At 36.5% G+C, this 19,133-nt stretch overlaps 1 protein-coding gene across 3 annotated transcripts in view; it reads right to left on the reverse strand.

The window, feature by feature from the left end:
• The window catches only part of PTPRD (protein tyrosine phosphatase receptor type D), a gene marked incomplete at both ends in the record, with an annotated part of 295,416 nt that overhangs the window by 93,034 nt on the left and 183,249 nt on the right, over positions 1-19,133 (reverse strand). For all 3 annotated transcript variants that reach the window (XM_084278300.1, XM_084278299.1, XM_084278298.1), the window contains 5 exons: positions 1,480-1,689; positions 9,174-9,264; positions 14,031-14,290; positions 15,167-15,267; positions 15,696-16,283. In XM_084278300.1, the coding sequence (XP_084134426.1) occupies positions 1,480-1,689; positions 9,174-9,264; positions 14,031-14,290; positions 15,167-15,267; positions 15,696-16,283 (1,250 nt within the window). The remainder of the gene's footprint in view (positions 1-1,479; positions 1,690-9,173; positions 9,265-14,030; positions 14,291-15,166; positions 15,268-15,695; positions 16,284-19,133) is intronic.

Raw genomic sequence — 19,133 nt, forward strand, 5'->3', positions numbered from 1 at the left:
AAAAGTATTTTGAGAATCAGGAAAGACATCTTTCATAACTTCTAACACATAGACTAGTAGGATTTGTAGTCCTAGAAGAAAACCAGCTATACTGAGAGCTGATAAACTGGAGAACTGGGAACTGAAGGTCACATAGCCTCTTCACTCTTTGTGACAACCTCATGATTCTTAATCACATTGATGTTTCGTGATTGCACGCTAAACCAGATATTATCCATGTTACGAGTTTAGTAATACCTTTTGAAACTTTCAACAGTAGTCCTATACCAATGTTTGCAGCTGTAAATGTAAACCCCTGTTTATTCCTGATTTTCATTCTGATTTTTCTCTAAAATAGTAAATGTAAGATTATATGAATTGACCAATGACTTGATTCATATTTTAAAAAAATAAGAAATGGTATTTTGTGTTAAAAAGATCAGATTTCAGTAATTTCTGACACACAGAATTTTGGCCCTATATCTTTATGGTCAAAAGCTGTCTACTTTCTTCTTTTCGAACTGTTCTAATGTAGCACCTTCAGAATTCTGTGTGTATGCAGCCACTCTCAAAAAAGTGAAAGGGGATGTCAGATTTTCTAGGAGGCATTTATTTTATTTTCAAATGAAGCAATGTATCCAAAAGTATTCAAATTGAAACTACTTCCTCATGTTTAAGTATACAAATTCTGTTGACATCAAGAAGGCAATTGTAAGGTTACACGTATTTGAATAGAATTCAGATTATTGATGTAGTAGTTACAAGTGGTTGAACCAGTGATTGTACCTGTCAGGTTTAGGCATCAATTAGAAAGATACCACACCACACACTATGTAAAATGTTAATATGTATTGCAACTTCTTTCGGCAGTCCAATGGCTATTTTGTTTTTTAAACGTATTACATGTGGCAGATTAACTCCAGCATACAGGGACATAACTTCAAGATGAATTGCATAAAGAGAAATGAATGACAGCTCATTATTTAACTCTCCCTAGGAATTTTTGTTATTTCTGAATTATTTTCTAGCTTTCTAACAATTCATTAATAAAACTGATCAAGACTGTAACTGAAGATACTAGATGTACATATCTCCATTCGATGGATCTTTCCAAGTATTCCACATATGAACACTACTACTCAGTCATATTATTAAGGCACAGGAAGAACTCTTTTTTAATGCATTGAGAAAGGTTCTGCTGTGAAGTTCATGCCTCAGAACCTGTGTTAATGATCTCAAATAGCAGAGCATGTAATTTGTGAAGGATCATAACACAGGAAGAAAAGGTGATCTTTAGGTTTCAGTTACACACAGAAATAACACATAAAGATGAAGGCAAAATAGACAAGTTCAAGAACTAAGGAAGGAAACACTCTCTTTAGAGATGCTCTGACATACATTGCAAAAAATGGATTTTGGGTGGTGGAATAAACATTGAAAAAAATGTTTTCCTGATTGTGGAAATGTAATTCTAGTATTGAAAAATATTAACTAACTTACAGATTCTGAGTGCTCCATTACAGCCAACACAAAGAAGACATATTCTTGACCACTCTGCAATTGCTTATTCTCAAAGCCACCGTAATGCTTCTTATCTCCCAATGTGAACTCCGTAGGAAGAACTTCAAAGTGAGCTGCAATATATGGCTTTAATTCAACTTCCCTCCCAAGACGAATGCTTCTGCGTTTCCTAGCTATCTCCTTAAGCAGCTTTAGAGTGAAGGGAGGGGACAGAGAGAGAGAAAGCAAGAGGAGAAAGATAACAGTAAACAATTTTAATGTAACTTATTGACAAGGTAATGAGAAAATTTAATGCATGACCAGGAACTACAAAAATACAATTTATCCACATTTCATGGGGCATATCAGTATCACTACATCAGTTCTTGCAAAATCTTCCAATTTCTTGTCATCCTTGTTAAGATAAGATACTAGGTAGCAATTCCACTGCCCAGACTACAAACATAAACCAATTAGATCAATTTTCACTGCCAGATCTTGTTGTCTCTGGAGGAAAAAAAAAAAAAAGAAAGAAAAAAAGGAAAAAAAATCTAATAAAGCAATGTATCTTCGAGAACATATATATACACAAACAGCACATTATACATAATGTATATATATGTGTATGTGTGCTTATATATTTATATAAAGTCAGACCTAGAATAGAATAAGAGAAGCATTTATACTGGAAAAGCCTCTAAGATCACCAAGTCCAAATGTTAACCTAGAACTGCAGAGTCCAAGCAATAAACCATGTCCCTGTGCATCTCATCTATGCGTCTTTCAAATATCTCCAGGGATGGTGACTCAACCAGTTCCCTAGGAAACCTCTTCCAATGCTTGATAAACCTTTCAGTGAAGATTTTTTTCCTAATGTTCAATCTAAACCTCCCCTGGCACAACTTGAGGCTGTTTCTTTACATCTTATTTCTTGTAACTTGGGAGAAGACACCAACAACCACCTCACTACTACCTCCTTCCAGGTAGCTGTAAATGAGGTCTCCCCTCAGCCTCCTTTTCTCCAGGTTAAACAACCCCAGTTTCACCAGATGCTCCTCATAAGGCTCTGGACCCTTTACCAGCTTCACTGCCCTTCTTTGGACACACTTGAGCACCTCAATATCCTTGATGTAGAGAGGGGCCCCAATCTGAACACACTAGTTGAGATAAAGCATCACCAGTGCCACATACAAATGGACAATCAATTATAGATCAAAAAATATTTTGTCCCTCCCTGTGGACAAACAAGGTATCTTGTAACTTTTGTATCTCATTTGACATAACAAAGTTAGTTATATATGTAATTATTTTTAAAAACAGGAATAGAAATAATAAGAGTTTAAATAACAATTTAAAAAAATCAAAATAATTTAACCCTTAATTTTTTCCCCTCTGGTAACTCTGGAACACAAACTACTCTAACTATGAGTAACTCCCTACCCCTGACGTCCCCTCACTAACACTAGGACTACCATGCACTCTGGCAATATTAAGTTCCTGAACATATCAGGGAAAAGAATGCTTTTCAATGTACTTCACAGACCATAAATTAAGAGCACAAGAGTATATAGAAGTGATCTGTAAACACATCTTCTATTCCACTGAAATTGAATGACATTTTATTTGTTCAAAAACATCAAAAGTTTTGCTCTTGATGGTTTGTACATCACTACAAAACAGATTGATGATAGGAATAAGTAACAGGACCTATGAATTCTAAGATAACTTTTCTACTGCTAGATGACCAAGTATTACCTAACATCCTATCATACGAAACACACACTTCAAATCTAAACTGCTTTATCTGACTTTCAAAATGTTACTTTTCATTGTTTCATAAAAAATTTCTTTTGATGAACAAAGCTAAAATTTTTATCAGTACATATACGATTAGATGCTATGCTCAAACAAAACCCATCAACTAGGGGGACTAGTTATTAACATGAACTCTGGGGGGTAGAAGTACCTCTTCTATGAAGACAGGTTGAAAAAGTTGTTGTTCAGCCTGGAGAAGGCTCTAGGGAGACCTAATTGTGGCCTACCAATACTTAAAGGGGTCCTACAGGAAAGTGGGAGTGGGACTTTCACCAGGGAGTGTAGTGACAGGACAAGGGAAAATGGCTTCAAGCTGAAAAAGGGTAGGTTTAGATTAGACTTTAGGAAGAAATTCTGCACTATGAGTGTGGTGAGGCACTGGAACAGGCTGCCCTGAGAGGCTGTGGAAGCCCTATCTCTGGAATTGTTTAAGGCCAGGCTGGATCAGGGTTTGAGCAACCTGATCTAGTAGAGGATGTCCCTGCCTATGGCAGGGGGGTTGGAACTAGATGATCTTTGAGGTCCCTGCCAACCCAAAACATTCAGTGATTCTGTGATTTCAATGAAGGAACTTAAGCTCTGCTGGTATAATTCATTGATGAATTACTTATTAAATCAGACAAATGTTTATTCAGTATCTTTTATCACTTTAGATTTACTGGCATTCAACAAATATTAATCTGATTTGATTAGGAGCCTGAACTTTTCCTGGTTGATAAGTGAGGGCTTCTAAGGCCTCTTTACAGTTCTGTCATTTTTCACTTGTGAAGCTTATTCAATGTCCTGTAGTCTCAGGCTGCAATCATAATTTTTTTCCAAGGTGACACATTTGTTTTAGACTTTTCAGTGCACAAACAGTGCTAATACAATAGATTAGCACAATCTTCTTCATTAGGGGAAGGAGACAAATCTTCAGAACTAGATAGATATCAATTGAAAAAATAAATTAAAATCTAATCTTCACTATATATTTTCATTACATGTTTAGTGCAGGAAGCTTTCTTGTGCTTCAGCCTCTTCTTCAGAGTTAGGCCTCAGCTTACCTAGCACATCTTGCCTTCTCCACATGGGAGTCTTCTATTTAGCAAATATGTAATTAAGAATTCCGATGCATGTAAAAGAATCTCCTATTCACTTTGCTACTGATACAGAAGCTTTTAATGATGGTTAGATTAACACCCTTTCTCCTGGAAAAATGTATTTCAAACATAGACCACAGGAAGACATGAAAGCATCTGTACCCCTTGGATCCAAACTTTCTTAGCATTGAGAGCATTTCAAAATTAGCCTTTCGAAGATCCACATAGTCAACTGCTTTCCAGCTCTAAAGCTGAGGCTCTGTTGTAAAGATTTTGCATTCATTTAACTGTCAATTTCTGCTCCAACACAAAACCTGGTACACTGCAATGGAACCCCTGAACAAAAAATCCCTGGCCATACTCTGAGACTAGAAATCATTATTCATTATGTAGAGCAGCATAGGTGAGAAGGACCTGGGAGCCCTGGTGGACAGCAAGATGACCATAATCCAGCAATGTGCCCTTGTGGCTAAGAAGGCCAATAGCATCTTGGGGTGTATTAGAAGGGGTGTGGTTAGTATGTCAAGAGAGGTCCTTCTTCTCTTCTACTCTGCCCTGGTGAGACCACACCTGCAATAATGGGTCCAGTTCTGGGCCCCTCAGTTCAAGAAGGACATTGAAAGACTCCAGCATGGGACCACCAAGATGATTAAGGGAGTGGAACACCTTCCTTATGAGGAGGAGCTGAGGGTGCTGGGCCTCTTTAGCTTGGAGAAAAGGAGACTGAGGAGTGACCCTATTAATGTTACAATTAATATTAATATTAATGTTTACAAATACATAAAGGGCAAGAGTCAGGAGGATGCAGCCAGGCTCTTAGTGATGGCCAGTTACAGGACAAGTGTCAACAGGTGCAAGCTGGAGCAGAGAAAGTTCCATATGAATATAAGGAGGAACTTTATCACAGTGAGGGTAACAGAGCACTGGGACAGTCTGGGAATCAACAGAGAGGTTGTGGAGTCTCCTCTGGAGACATTCAAAACCCACCTGGATGCATGCCTGTATGATTTAGTCTAGGTGATCCTTCTGTGGCAATGGGGTTGGACTAGATAACTTTCAAGATACTTTCCAATTCCTAACCTTCTGTGACTTTTCATTATGTAGGGACTTTATTACCATTAGTAGTCCATTTTTGACTTCTTTTCTTTCTGAACAGTTTAATAAGATGCTAGACTAAATTTGTATGGTATAAAAATAGTGATAGTAGAGAAATACAATATTAAGAAAATTTCTATTTGGACATTTTACTGAAAGTGACTGTCATATCTGTGGCTATCTTCTTGTGTCCCGGGTAGATTTACTGAGGGCACAAAATGAGTCAGACACTAATCAAAGTTCATCCAGGGTGCTTCAGCCCCTATAAGATCTGCTGAGGAAGGCACTCTGTTAAAAGTTTATATTGATATGAAATCATCTCTTATAAAGATAGCAAAAGATATGCAGAAGGCTAAGCACTGACTATCCTGAAACCAGCTGAAACACAAAGTAGGTACCCAGGTAACAGCAATGTGAGACGTATACTAACTGGAAGACAGGATCTGTAAGGACTGCAGTATGAGGAGACATGCATGGTTTGGCGCATCGCTGAAGATAATTGATAATTTCATTTTTGAGTACAGTTTCCACTGGAATTAAAAGTTGTGTGGCTACCTCAAATAAATTCCTTATTATATGTTTCTAGATTACACCATTTAGAATCCAGATTTTATATAACTCATTAAAAATGTAAAATACTGCAAGAGTGCTACAGCCAAAATCAGATTGAGATTGAAAAGGGAAGAAAAATGTTTGATCTTAATTATTTCTTGTATTTGATTTTATAACATTAAATGCATATATCTAACAGATAGCAATGCTGAAGAACTCTACCACAGTGGGTGAAGTATCAGAAACTTGAGTTTTGGCTATGAATACTGAAAGTTAATTAGCCCAAGGGAAACAAAATGTGTTCAACTTTTTCCAAGGTGGTTATGCATCACCTAAGGCCAGCTAAACTTAGGTGTGCTTGGGTGTAGATAAAAATTTTGTGTGCAACACTGATTACACATGACTGAATAGACCTCAGATGAACCTCTGACTTCATTCGTGCTTCATATATAAATGGGTTTCTTACCGAATATCATTACTTGCAGAGATATATCCTGTTGTATTTTATACCAGAATTAAAAAAAAAAATCTTAATATGCTTTTTAGATTTTATTGGTTACAAAATTTAAAGCAATCCTACTCAGTAATACTGCAAATCATAATGTTTAATTTATATTTCATTCATTTGCATGACATCGATTTAAAGTTTTAGATCTAACACTATTCAAAATAAAATGAAATTTTGAGTTCATAAAAATGATTGTATAATAACTATTACTAGCAAGATATCTACGAAGATGATTAAGGGCCTGGAGCATCTCCCCTCTGAAGAGAGGCTGAATAAGCTGGGGCTGTTCAGTCTTAAGAAGAGAAGACTAAGGGGGGAATCTAATTAATGTCTATAAGTATTTTAAGCATGGAATGCAGGGGGAATCAGCCAGCCCCTTTTCAGTGGTCTGTGGAGACAGGACAAGGCGCAATGGCTGCAAGTTGGAGCACAGGAAGTTTCGCACCAACATGCAGAAGAACTTTTTCCCAGTGAGGGTGACAGAGCCCTGGGACAGGCTGCCCAGGGAGGTGGTGGAGTCTCCTTCTCTGGAGATATTCAAGACCCGTCTGGACGCCTATCTGAGTGATGTGTCCTAGGGAGCTGCTTTGGCAGGGGGGGTTGGACCCGATGATCTCTTGAGGTCCCTTCCAACCTCTAAAATTCTGTGATTCTGTGATCTACTATTGTACTTATATATATATATATAAATGTATATATATATACTCAAGTACCTTCATTTGACAATTTGGGACTATTTGGTCAGGGAGTAGTTTAGTTAGGTTTTGGGGGGGGTTTGCCACTGATTTCACATGTTTGTCAGGCATAGTACACCTAATAACTATATGCATATACTTTCTAAAGCTGGAATTAAAGCAGTCTTTTAAGTAATAGAAATTGGTTGAGTTAGCATGAAATACAGTCACTGCCTGCTGTAGTTTTTTTTCCCCTTCAATACTTACTATATGTATTGCTGGCAATTGTAGAAGATATATCAAGGATTTTAGTTCTTTATCAGAAATAATTTTCATTTTCCAGTCAATGCATATCTTATTTCTTCCACCATTAATTCTACAATGTGGTCTCAATTATATCAGTAGAAGTGGGAAACAACCCATCCTGACCCAAATATTTCTGAATTAATAAAGGCTCTTTATCAATCTGTTATACAGATTAATGCACCGCAACTTGCAGGATGATTAAAATGACCCTTTGTTATGGGAATCAGCAGGACCTGTAGAATTTAATTGCTAAAAAGTTCAATGTCATCTGGCACCTATACTTTAATCTGCATATGCTGTTGAATGTAACTACAGACTTTCGATGTTAAAAGTGTGTGGCAATATAAAATCAGTTTTCCATTACTGTTTAGATCTTGCTGTCAGAGTTTTACTGTTTAAACCATATTTGATGTCAGCTAGCTATGATCATGAGCTGATGGCATTTTCAATCCAAGTTCTTCTAAAAGAACAAGTTAAAAGATCAAAGCAAGCCATTGCTGCAATTGAATCAAATGAGATGATCACATAAATGAAACTAGTCAAGAGGAAACACAGGCTTCAATCAATCAATCAGCAGTAACAAAACCCATGCCTTCCTTTGAACAGCTGTTTTTAATCTTCTGATTAAGGATTCTCCTGTTGCTGTACATATTCTTCTTTGCCTTTTCAGAAATAAACAATATTGAAAGACCTCTGTTTATATTTTGAAGGCTTCCTACAGCAGTGCTAGTTGGTGAAGATCTTTATTTTCCTTACATTTTGATGGTAACATTGAATTTGATATCCATTTTGTCAATGAGAGGATAAAAAAAAAAGCAACCTTGTGTTTGCTCACAGATGATCATTATTTGTCAGTGATTGCATTATGGGGAAACATATGGTGAAGCATCTCTGTAAAACATAATACTCTTGAATCCACCAAAATAAAGTTGAAAAATAGACAAGATCCAGTCAAAAGATCATTAACTGAGGAGTAAAAAAATATTACTTTGATCTCTAGTCTTTGAATTGCAGAGATATTAAAAGTACAAATTACTATAGCATCTGAATGGGATCTAAGATCCTAGCCAGATACACCACCACCATCACCACCTGTCTTTCATAGAGGGCTTTCATATGGGGCTCTCAAATGAGCTTTGTAATCATAAATTTAATTATTATTCCAAAATTATTCGCAGTATGACATATATATAAACACACTGTAATATTCCAAAATATTACAGTATATGAGAATCAGGTGAAAACACCACAAGAGGTCAAATGTTAACTTGCGGTGCAAATTGCAATTTAGTATTTGTTACAAGCTGAGCAAACACCCACTAATGAACCAGACCTTTATTAGAGTTCATATCATTGGTGATTAAGCTTTTGCTGACAACTCATTTCACCTCCTGCACTTTTGCATTATGTTTTACAATAAGAAAAGATTAAAATATTAATGCCAACAAAGATCATACACTCTGTGTGCTTCATTGCAACTTAATGTCTTTATTGTCTTCTAATTTAAGTAATTTGAACTTTTGTTTCAGTTCCCACAGGCTAATTCAAATATAAATATAAAATATTCCAACAACCAAAACTTCTAAAACTGGTGAGTTAATCACACACCACTAATAAGATTATTCCTTTAATAAAAGAGAAGATGACAACAAAACCATACAGTACCTCATCTAGTTCCATTTCATCTGGACTCTCCCATGGTTTGATAAACTTTCCACGAGATCTCTTCAAAGGCACGATAACTATGTAATAACCTCTGTAAAGGAAACAGTTGGACAGAAGCAAAGTTGAAAGAAAAGGAGTATGCAAATGGATGCAGTGGTCTGTTCAGAGGAACTTAAGAGACGGTGGTATGTTGAGAGCAAACTTTTGCACATCATTAGGCCAGTGACACCTTCCCGAGATGCAAAGATTCATGCTCTTAAAGCAATATCCAGTGCAAAACATTTGACAAACAAATGGCACTAATTACCTGCCTTTTCATATAAACATATAAATATGCATAAGGAACCTTAATTACAATGTTCCAAAATGCCTGCATGTTTAACAGTAGTCTATTATTTCATTTGAAATAAAAGAGCCATGGGATACTTTGCCATGCCGCCATCACACTGGGAAAAAACCCAAACCCCTCAATCGAAACTTATTACCATAGATTCAAATATCAATTATCACCTCATCTTCCCCGATTTTCATGTGTAATCAGAGTAACGGGTTAACATAATGAATTTGTTGATGCCAATAGTATTATGAGCAGAAAATAAAGAAGATATAGCACATATTCCACCCACATGCTCTTTACTTCTGAGTATCAATCACCATCAGCTTTACCTACTTAAGTATTCTGTTCACAGTCCTAGACAAGAGAGCTTGATGTATGCTCTCTTTACAGCTAGGATTTGCAAAATTACATATATCAGCTTTCCTCAGAAGCATTTTCCTGAAAATACCTTCCTCCTCCCCCCCATGGAGACTAGTAAATTATACTTTCTAGTGTAATAGAGATATGCCACTTTCCTTGTTTTCTTCACACAGCCTGGATACATGTCAGGCAGATCCATAATTTCACATTAGCGTGAGGAAAAAAAGGAATAGAATCACAGCAGCAGGACATCCAGGACGGTATAATATACATCTTCATGATAAACACACTTGTCAAAAAGTCAAACATTCTCCACCTCAGAAAAGAGGGAAATAAGCTGCTCTCCTTTGTTTCCAGTAACAGCAGAGCTTATTAAGAAGGTGTCTCTGACTTTCCATTATGGAAGATAATTTTAGTGTCTCATGGACCATCTTCTTCTCTTCCAGTCTGCCATTTTTTATAGCCTATTCAACCTTCTGCATTACTGACTATTCATTTTACTCAGGCAATGCAGCTGAAAAACCTGAAGTAATTAATGAAAGAGCCTACAGAAAAGGACTTGGCTCACAATTGATCAAAAAACTATCACAGTCTAAACCAATTCTATAAACTGCCTTTCTTCCATACCAGTGCACATCATTGGTCTATTTTAATGGTCTCTTAATTAAAGCTCCTGCCATAAAAGAAAACTACCAAAACTTTGGATTCTTAACTACTGTATAAATGCACATATTTATCCATTCCTGTGTTAAGACAACTGAGGAATTTCTCTGTGGAAATGCTGAGCTCCAACAGGAGGTGCTGGAAAACAGAAATGTTGGCCAAAGATTTTTAACTGCTGCTCACTTGCTGTATTCCAGTATTTAAATAAAATCTGCAGCATGCATACTTATAGTAACAGTATGATAAATCATTTTACACTGATGTTCTTAGTCAAAACTAGTAATGCTAGTTCAACCTGGATTTCAAACATATTTTATAAATCCTTCAGTTACATGAGTAATAAATCCTAGTGAATGCTGATTTAGCTGAAATAACTACAACCTACATACTTTTTGTTTAACAGATGCCTAAAAATCAAGACAAAAATCAACTGAGAATTGCCCCCTGTATGTCTTTCAGACGTCAAAGATACACATGCTGGATGAAATGCACAGCAGACTCTTACTGTATCTGTGATTTGTTGGTTTGTTTGGTTTTTTTTTTATTTTCTAAGATGAGTGTTCATACTTTTTTTTGGTTGTTTTTTTTTTTTTTTTTTTTATTCAAGGAATATCCAGCATGTAAATGTTGTTTTCACAGTCTTTCACACTTTCATCATGCATACCTCCCACTCACAACTTTGATCATTCACTAAGACTTTCAGCACATATAGAGTATTTTAAAGCTAAAATCACAAGTAGATTAACAGCAAGCAGAAAAAAATGAAGCTGTTTAGATCAAGTGCTGCAAATTGTAGTGGACAACAAAATTTTGTTATTTCTAACTAACTCCTAATAATGCAGCACCTCTTGGAAAAAATGTTTTACTATTTGCTTTATTATTTGTTTGTTTGGCTTGAGGTTGTATTGTTTGTTTGTTTGTTTTTTGAGGGAGGGAGAGGAGAAATTGGGGGTTTCCTTCAATATTGCTTGAACTACTAAGATGAACTACAAAGATGAAAGTCTTCAATAAAACTTTTCTTTTTGCCTAAGATTTTGCAAAGATGAAGAAATTCAGAGAAACACAAACTATCTTATGCACATAAAAATTGCTTTGAATTAGCTCAGAATACTAAAGGACAATGAAGAAATTGCTGACTTTAGATGACACCAGCAAGCTGCATTTTACCTAGCAGGAGAGCTCTGCTCCAATTTCTATGCTGTTATCACCACCGAACATTGAAATAATGAAATAATGAAAATTCTTCTATCATCTTTAATAAATTACAAAATCTCTTATAACATTACTCTCAAATACATTTGTATTTACCTGTAATTCATTAGAGTCAGTCACTAACTGTTTCACCTTCTGTGTAATCAACACTACTAAAAGATTCTCAGTGTATAGTATTTTATGGTAAAATAGAGACAATTATGAGCATATAATGTACCCACAGAGCAACAGCAACTGTAAGTCAACACAACTATTCTATTAAATTGTTCTTCCTATATGAAGACTGCAGTTCCAATAATCTTACTTATTCTAAAAAACATAAGGTAAGATTTTTCTGCTCAGTATGTAGTTCCTTTGCTGTGCCTGCTTCCATGGGTCAGGCCAATTGTTTGTTGTTGTTTTTGTTTTCTATTTCAAGCTCAATCACATCTTCTTAGGAGATAGATAAAGAGGTGATGCAGTATTTGGAGAACTGACAGTTGGATCCCATACGTTCAATGTACCTTTCCTGATGTCACTTAGCAACTTTCATCTTTTACTGTACATAAAAGGGCATCAGCTCTTTTTTTCCACTGCCATCTTCTGCTATTGTTTGACCAGCTACTCTGCACCTTTTTGTCTCTGTGAACGCTCTGCCTCATAAATCTTTTTTGACTTATTCCATCTTCAGTCCTCCTTAGCTGCATTTGTTACTGACTGCATCTTACTCAATCTAATGATAATGGCTGCATTTTTCAGGTTTTCATCCTTTTAATGTCTCAAAGTCATTTCTTTCTTGACCTCACCTGCCTCAAAATCCTCAGTCAGTAATGAAAAAGGGGAGCAGCTTTCTACAACACTGTCAGTAAAAATCCACCAGGGAGAGGACAAGTTGAATCCCCAACAATATTTAATGACTTGCTCATTTTCCTCCCCATTTGCTTTACATTACACACGGGAACCTTACAGACCAACAAGATTCACTATAAGCAGAGAAGTAACATTTATTGATTGTACCATGTTTCACGTTTTCTTGGCACATCTTTACAGTCTAACCTTTCTAATCCCTGCTGACCGTGTGCTGTCAGCTCTTTAGTCTTATTTCTGTTGTTTAAATCATTACAGCACATTTTCCCCCCAAATCTAAGTAACCTCTGATAAACTCTTCTGCCAAATTTTTCATCATAATATCCTGTTTTCTTTCTGAGACCAGCAGATAGGAGCTGAGATTTTTCTTTTAATAAAAAAATAATCAGAATTAATTAATCTTAATTAATATAAATGCAGTAACAATTGTAACAATTCACATAATGCTGGAATGCCTGCCTGAGAACTTTAAGGTGCTGCAGTAGGGCATCTACCCATCAATGGGTTATCCATTCTTCCCAATAGGATATGTTGTTCAAAACCACCCTTGCTTTCTTAACCAGTCTTTGTTATGAACCACAAAAGTACTCTGAGAAACAACTGAAAACTGAAGGACAGTCCTTCTCCCCATAATTTGATCCAGATTTTACTCACTCCTACATACTAAGTTACAGACTTTTAGGACACTTTCAGTTGGAAGCGACCTATAATGATCATCAAGCCCAACTGCCTGACCACTTCAGGACTGACCAATAGTCAAAGCATGACATTAAGGAGATTTTCCAAATGCATGGATGGGCTTGGGTATCAACCACACCTCTAAGAAACTTGATCCATTGTTTGACCACACTCTTGGTAAAGAATTGTTTCATAATGTCCAGTATAAACTGTCCCTGATGTTGCATTGAACCATTTCCACACATCCTATCATGGGATCCCAGGGAGAAGAGCTCAGTATCTCCTCTCCACCTTACTCAAGAAGCTACAGAGAGCAATGAGGTCACTGCTCAGCCTCCTGTTCTTCAAACTAGACAGGCCAAAATCCCTAGGTGCTCCTCACAGGACATGCTTCCAGCCCTCTCACCAGCTATGTTACCTTCCCACCAGTATTTTTGCCCTCCTCTGGATGCATTCAAGGAACTTGAGATCAGAATCCTGCATTTGTTCATATCACATTTTATACTACTGATGATTGCCCAATGTTCCCGTTACTTTTGCAAGGACTCTTCTCCTTCGAGACAGTTAAAAGCACCTCTCAGGTAAGTATTGTCAAATATTAATTCATTATTAGACCAAATACTACCAGAGAGTGCTGGACTATCTGTACCATTATGAAGAATAAAGACCTGGTCAATCACTACAGCTACAAATTTCATTAACAGTTAAGAATAATCATCTTTCTGGAGATAAAAACAATGATATGTCATTCATTCACTCACTTTATATTCTCATTTGAAGGTACTTCTGGAAGTTCCACAGTTATCATGCCATCTAAGTTGGTCTTTCCAATGAAGACTGGCTTGGTGCGAAGCACATCTGGTGCAGTTTTTGCTGTCACTCTGTGCTGAAGACCCCCAGCACTATTTCCTCTGTTTGTCAGGACAAAAGAATATGAGGTCTCTGGTTTCAAGTTGGTGATCAGCTTTTGAGTAGCACGTCCATCAACCTCCACCACCATTTTTCCATCATCATAAAGGATCTAAGTTAATATATAAATTGAAAGTTACATTGCTTGATAAGAGAAGTGAACTGATACTGCCACACTGAATTCAGGAATAAACCCAGCTATAAACTCAAAATAAAAGTGATTGGGGATTTTAGGCTGTAACACAGTACTGAATTCACTACTGCAATTAAATTTCTCACTTTCAGGGTAAAAAAAAAAATAGCTGCATTAATATAAAGCAGTATAAACATTTCTAAAACCCTCTTTCACTTTTTCAAATTAAGTAGTTTTGCTAGAGCCAGCATTTATTTCAAGGTACTCCTTGACTTTTTCATTCATACTCCTTATGCAGAGAAGCTGTTGCAAGATTCAGTTGATAAAATACTGCTCTTCACTTGTCACTGCCTGAGACGACAACAGTGATGAAGAATGGTGCAGAAGAAATGCCAGTCAGACTGCAGGTTAAATTGAGTCTTTTTATTTGGCTATGCATTAGTTAGGTAATGGAGCAAAAGGGCTATAATGTGTAAAAACATGGTGTTGTAAATGTGGGAAGACAAAAGCAAAACGGTACTTTGTTGCAGTCACCACAGAAATGCATAAAAAAAGGAGAATATTATTCCTTTCTTCCACTGTTTACTCTATATTATAGTAACTATGAACTACAAATTAGCAAGGTGCTCATATCACTCCTAATAACCACTACGAGCCTGATTTGAAATGCTGCCCCAACAGTGGCATATTGCGTAATGACTGAATTTAACAGCTTGGGTCAATATTGCTGATTAGCTTGCATTCTTAGTTGCAGCAATAAATAAAAAATTCCACATGTTCAGTAAGCTATGTAACCAGGTGAATGACATCCTCTAGTTTCTGTATTTTCCCTCGTAGAAATGGAAGGTAACTTACTTTGAAAGGCAAGGCTGAATTGTAATTTTCTGGAATTTCCCAAGACAGCAAAACTGAAGTCTTCATTACTGCTTTAACATGAAAATTTTTTGCAAACACTGCTGGAAAAAAAGAAACAATGTATATAAACAACATCTTGATGCTTAGATCTTGTCATATTTCCTCTACTACCTGGGAGTATTAGCTTTATATTTAGGTAAAAAAACACAAGGATTTAATTATCCTACCTGTTTCCTCATATTTAAAAATCACATTTTAACAGATTCTCACTCTTGTCTAGTGACAATCCAATACGTACATTTTTCTTACCTGAAAAAATTGTGAAGATGCTAGCCAGAACTTGCTTGGCAATGGACAACTGAATTCTAAGGCATCCAAAACATATTAAGATTTACATACTTTACCTTTTGTATTTGTTGAACCTATTTTTATGAATGGGCCGGTCAGATTTAATTACAGCTTCAAAAACACTGATATCCAAAGACTGATACTCCTTTAAAGGTCAACGCCATAAGCAGACAAATCCTACCTTGATCCACGGGTAGTGTCCTGAACTGGACACTAGGACTATATGGACCAGGCCCTTTGCTCGTGTGGGCACGTACTTTTACATCATATGTGGTATCTGGTTTTAAGCCAGAAAGTGTCATAGCGGTATCAGCAGGAACAACAGGGAGTTCAACTGACTGGTAAGCAACATTGATATCTCTGTACAAGATGGTATATTTGGTGATAATGCCATTTCTCTCTGCCAAGAGTGGCATCTGCCAAGTTAATTGAACTGATGTAGAAGTAGAGCTTTCCGAGTGGAGATTTTGGGGGAATCCACTGGGTACCTCTTCAGGAACAGAAATTTCTTTAACCATCTCCTCCCCAAAGCCCACTTTATTTCTAGCTGAGAGCCTGAAGACGTAAGAAGCTCCTTTATGAATGTCTGTAGCTGTGAAGTGATCTTCCTTCTCTGAGAACTCCATAGTCGTGAGTGTATCCATGTCTTTGCGACCAAACTTCAGGCGATAACCCTGCAGCGGGCCAAAGGTTTCCACAGGAGGGTGCCACTGAATTAGAGCCGTGTTCATCTGTGTGTGGCTAATCACAAGCCGAGGTTTGCCTGGAACTGTAGCACAATGTTATTTGAAGATGATAAGGACAAACAGAATTGCACATATAACTCTTCAGGCTAGTTTTACCAGGAATTGGGATAAATTTTCTTTTCCCTCACTCTTAGTTCCATAAATTACTGTTTTATAGAAGAAATAATATCTGCCTCCTGCACTATTTAGTCATACAGTATAATGAACTATGATAGTAGAGCCATTTACTGTCTGTTGTCTTCTTCCCTTACTGTAATTTCTAATACAGAGAACATTGAGAGGCACAGGACTTAGCAACACAAGTCAAGAAGTAAAACTTTAAACAGACATTTTATGAATGGTTCTGTCTCACTTACAAATCCTTGCTTGCAAAAAAAAGAGTATTGTCATAAGTATTCATTAATTTAATCCAAGGCACATTTCTGCCATTCCTGTAAATGGAAAAATAATTAATGATAATAGTAGTAGTTGTAACAATAGTAATAATAATGGAGAAATTACAAGTTTCTAGATGTGTCTAACATCACTTTTGCAATTGATGGTTAAAATATGGTAGAAGGGAAGTCAGAAAAATCTTGTCATCAACAATCATTACTATGTATGATAGAACCTTATCATTCCACTTCCTACACATACATCACCTCCAGCATGCGCTGTTTTAGCTTGGAGGAGTAGCACAATTTTGAATTTAACTTCTTGATTGCCCTGGCTTACCAACATAGGATTTAGTTTCCAGCATGGTCTTGGTGTACATGAACTGTATATCTTCTGATGAAGAATAAATTGGAAGCTCTTTTTAACCTGCACACCAGATACACTCAAATGATTAATTGATGATGACCAAAGTGATGATTTGCCTTTGAGGCGGTCAGGCGGTAGATGTGGTGAGGGCAATCAGTCCAGAGGATCAAATTAGTTTATCAAGAAGGTAATCCCATTATAGAACTTCTATGGTGTACTTTTGTGGAGTCCTGCTATCAATTGCTCAAATTTAGCTTTTCTATTTAATATATATATATTTATTTTTACAAATTTATTAATGTTCATTTATATGAATATATATTTCATTTATATTTCCATTAATATTTGTATTTATGTTTCCATTAATATTTGCATTTCAAAATAATCTGTTTGTATTACAATGAACTATTTGATAATGAAGCATATCTCTAACTATTTAGAAATGCGATGTTCATTGTGTACCAATGCCCACCAGATCAAGAGACCAGAATATTTTTTGGAATTGCAGTGCCATGTTAACATAGTCTTCCACAAAGACTAATTAGTTCCATTCACAATCCATAACTTTCCACATGAATGTAACTGCCGTACTTTATCTAAACAATGGATTTTATTATTTATTTTCAGTTCTCAAGCACCAAGTAAATCAGGTTCTTATTGTCAGAATTTCTGACTACCATTCCTTAATGAACTAGGAATAGGGAGGCTTGAATAAAATTCTGCATTTAATAAGCTCTTCCCTCATTATGTCTGTCAGAAATTGTGACATTGCTTCAAATTGCTTAAACATTTCTAACACTTTTAAAATAAACCATGCAAATAGCCTAAATAAACTAGTCAAATAGTTCACCCGCAAGTGTATTCCCAGGAATTTTGTATGGTTTTTCCTAAACTTTCACTGCATAAACAATCCCTCTCTGACTAGTTCTGAGTTTTCCTCATTGATTATTACAAGCCCTTATGAAACAAAGAAAAGACCTTTTCCAGGTCATATTTTTCTCTATATTATAACTATTACTGAAACCAATAGAGCATATGAAAGAGAAGAAAAGTCCACACAAATAGAATAATAACTCCTTTGGATTTCTAGAGGAGAGAATGCTGGAAGGTGTCACTAAATTATTTATGTGATAAATTGCTTTTTTTTTCTCTTGTGGCAAATCTCACAGTTGGAACTATTTTTTAACCTTGGTGGTAACTACAGAGAGAGAAAGAAATTACTGCTTGCTCTTGATCAGAGCAGGGGAACTAATAAAGGTTACTTATCCACTAACATACCCCATGATTAAAATGGTAAATAACATCAGTCACTTTTTTTTTTAAGTGGAGCCTATCTGATGTTGTGAAGTACATGAATCTCCTTTTTGTTAACACACAACTATTGATTAAAAAAAAAAGAGATAAAGGCTTTATTTCTGTCATTTTATTTCCAGATAGCTTTCAGTTAACATTTTTCCTTCAGCACGATCACTTGGGAATACTACAGTCTTGGGGGACAAATGGCAGAATTCTGTGTAGTCCTATATACAGTCACATCATGGAATACCTCTATCTAGAACCTTCTGATAATATTACCTGATCTTGCCATGAGTCCAAATGAAGTGAAATTGCCTATGAAAAATTTTTTTTCTGATCTAGTGAGATCCACTTCCATAACTACACATCAATATATCCCTCACACACCACTTTGCAACAGTCATTACAGAATTACAGAATCACAAGGTTGGAAGAGACCTTTGAAGATCATCAAGTCCAAGCAATCCCATCCTATGCTAAACTATATCCCTAAATACCTCATCAAACTTTTTTTGAACACATCCAGGGAAGGTGACTCAACCACATCTCTAGGCAGCCTGTTCCAGGCCCTCACAACTCTTTCAGTAATTTTTTTTTTTTCTAATATCCAAGCTAAACCTGCCCTGGCACAGCTTTGTGCCATTTCCCCTTGTTATATCTCCCATCATCTGGCTGAAGACACCATCGCCCACCTCTCTACAACCTCCCTTTGGATAGTTGTAGGTGGTGACAAGGTCTCCCCTCAGCCTCCTCTTCTCCAAGCTAAACAGCCCCAGATCCCTCAGCCGCTCCTCATAGGATTTGCCCTCCAGCCCTTTCACCAGCCTGGTTCCCCT

The sequence above is a fragment of the Gallinula chloropus genome, assembly GCF_964237585.1.
Source record: "Gallinula chloropus genome assembly, chromosome: Z".
Taxonomy (NCBI): Eukaryota; Metazoa; Chordata; class Aves; order Gruiformes; family Rallidae; genus Gallinula; species Gallinula chloropus.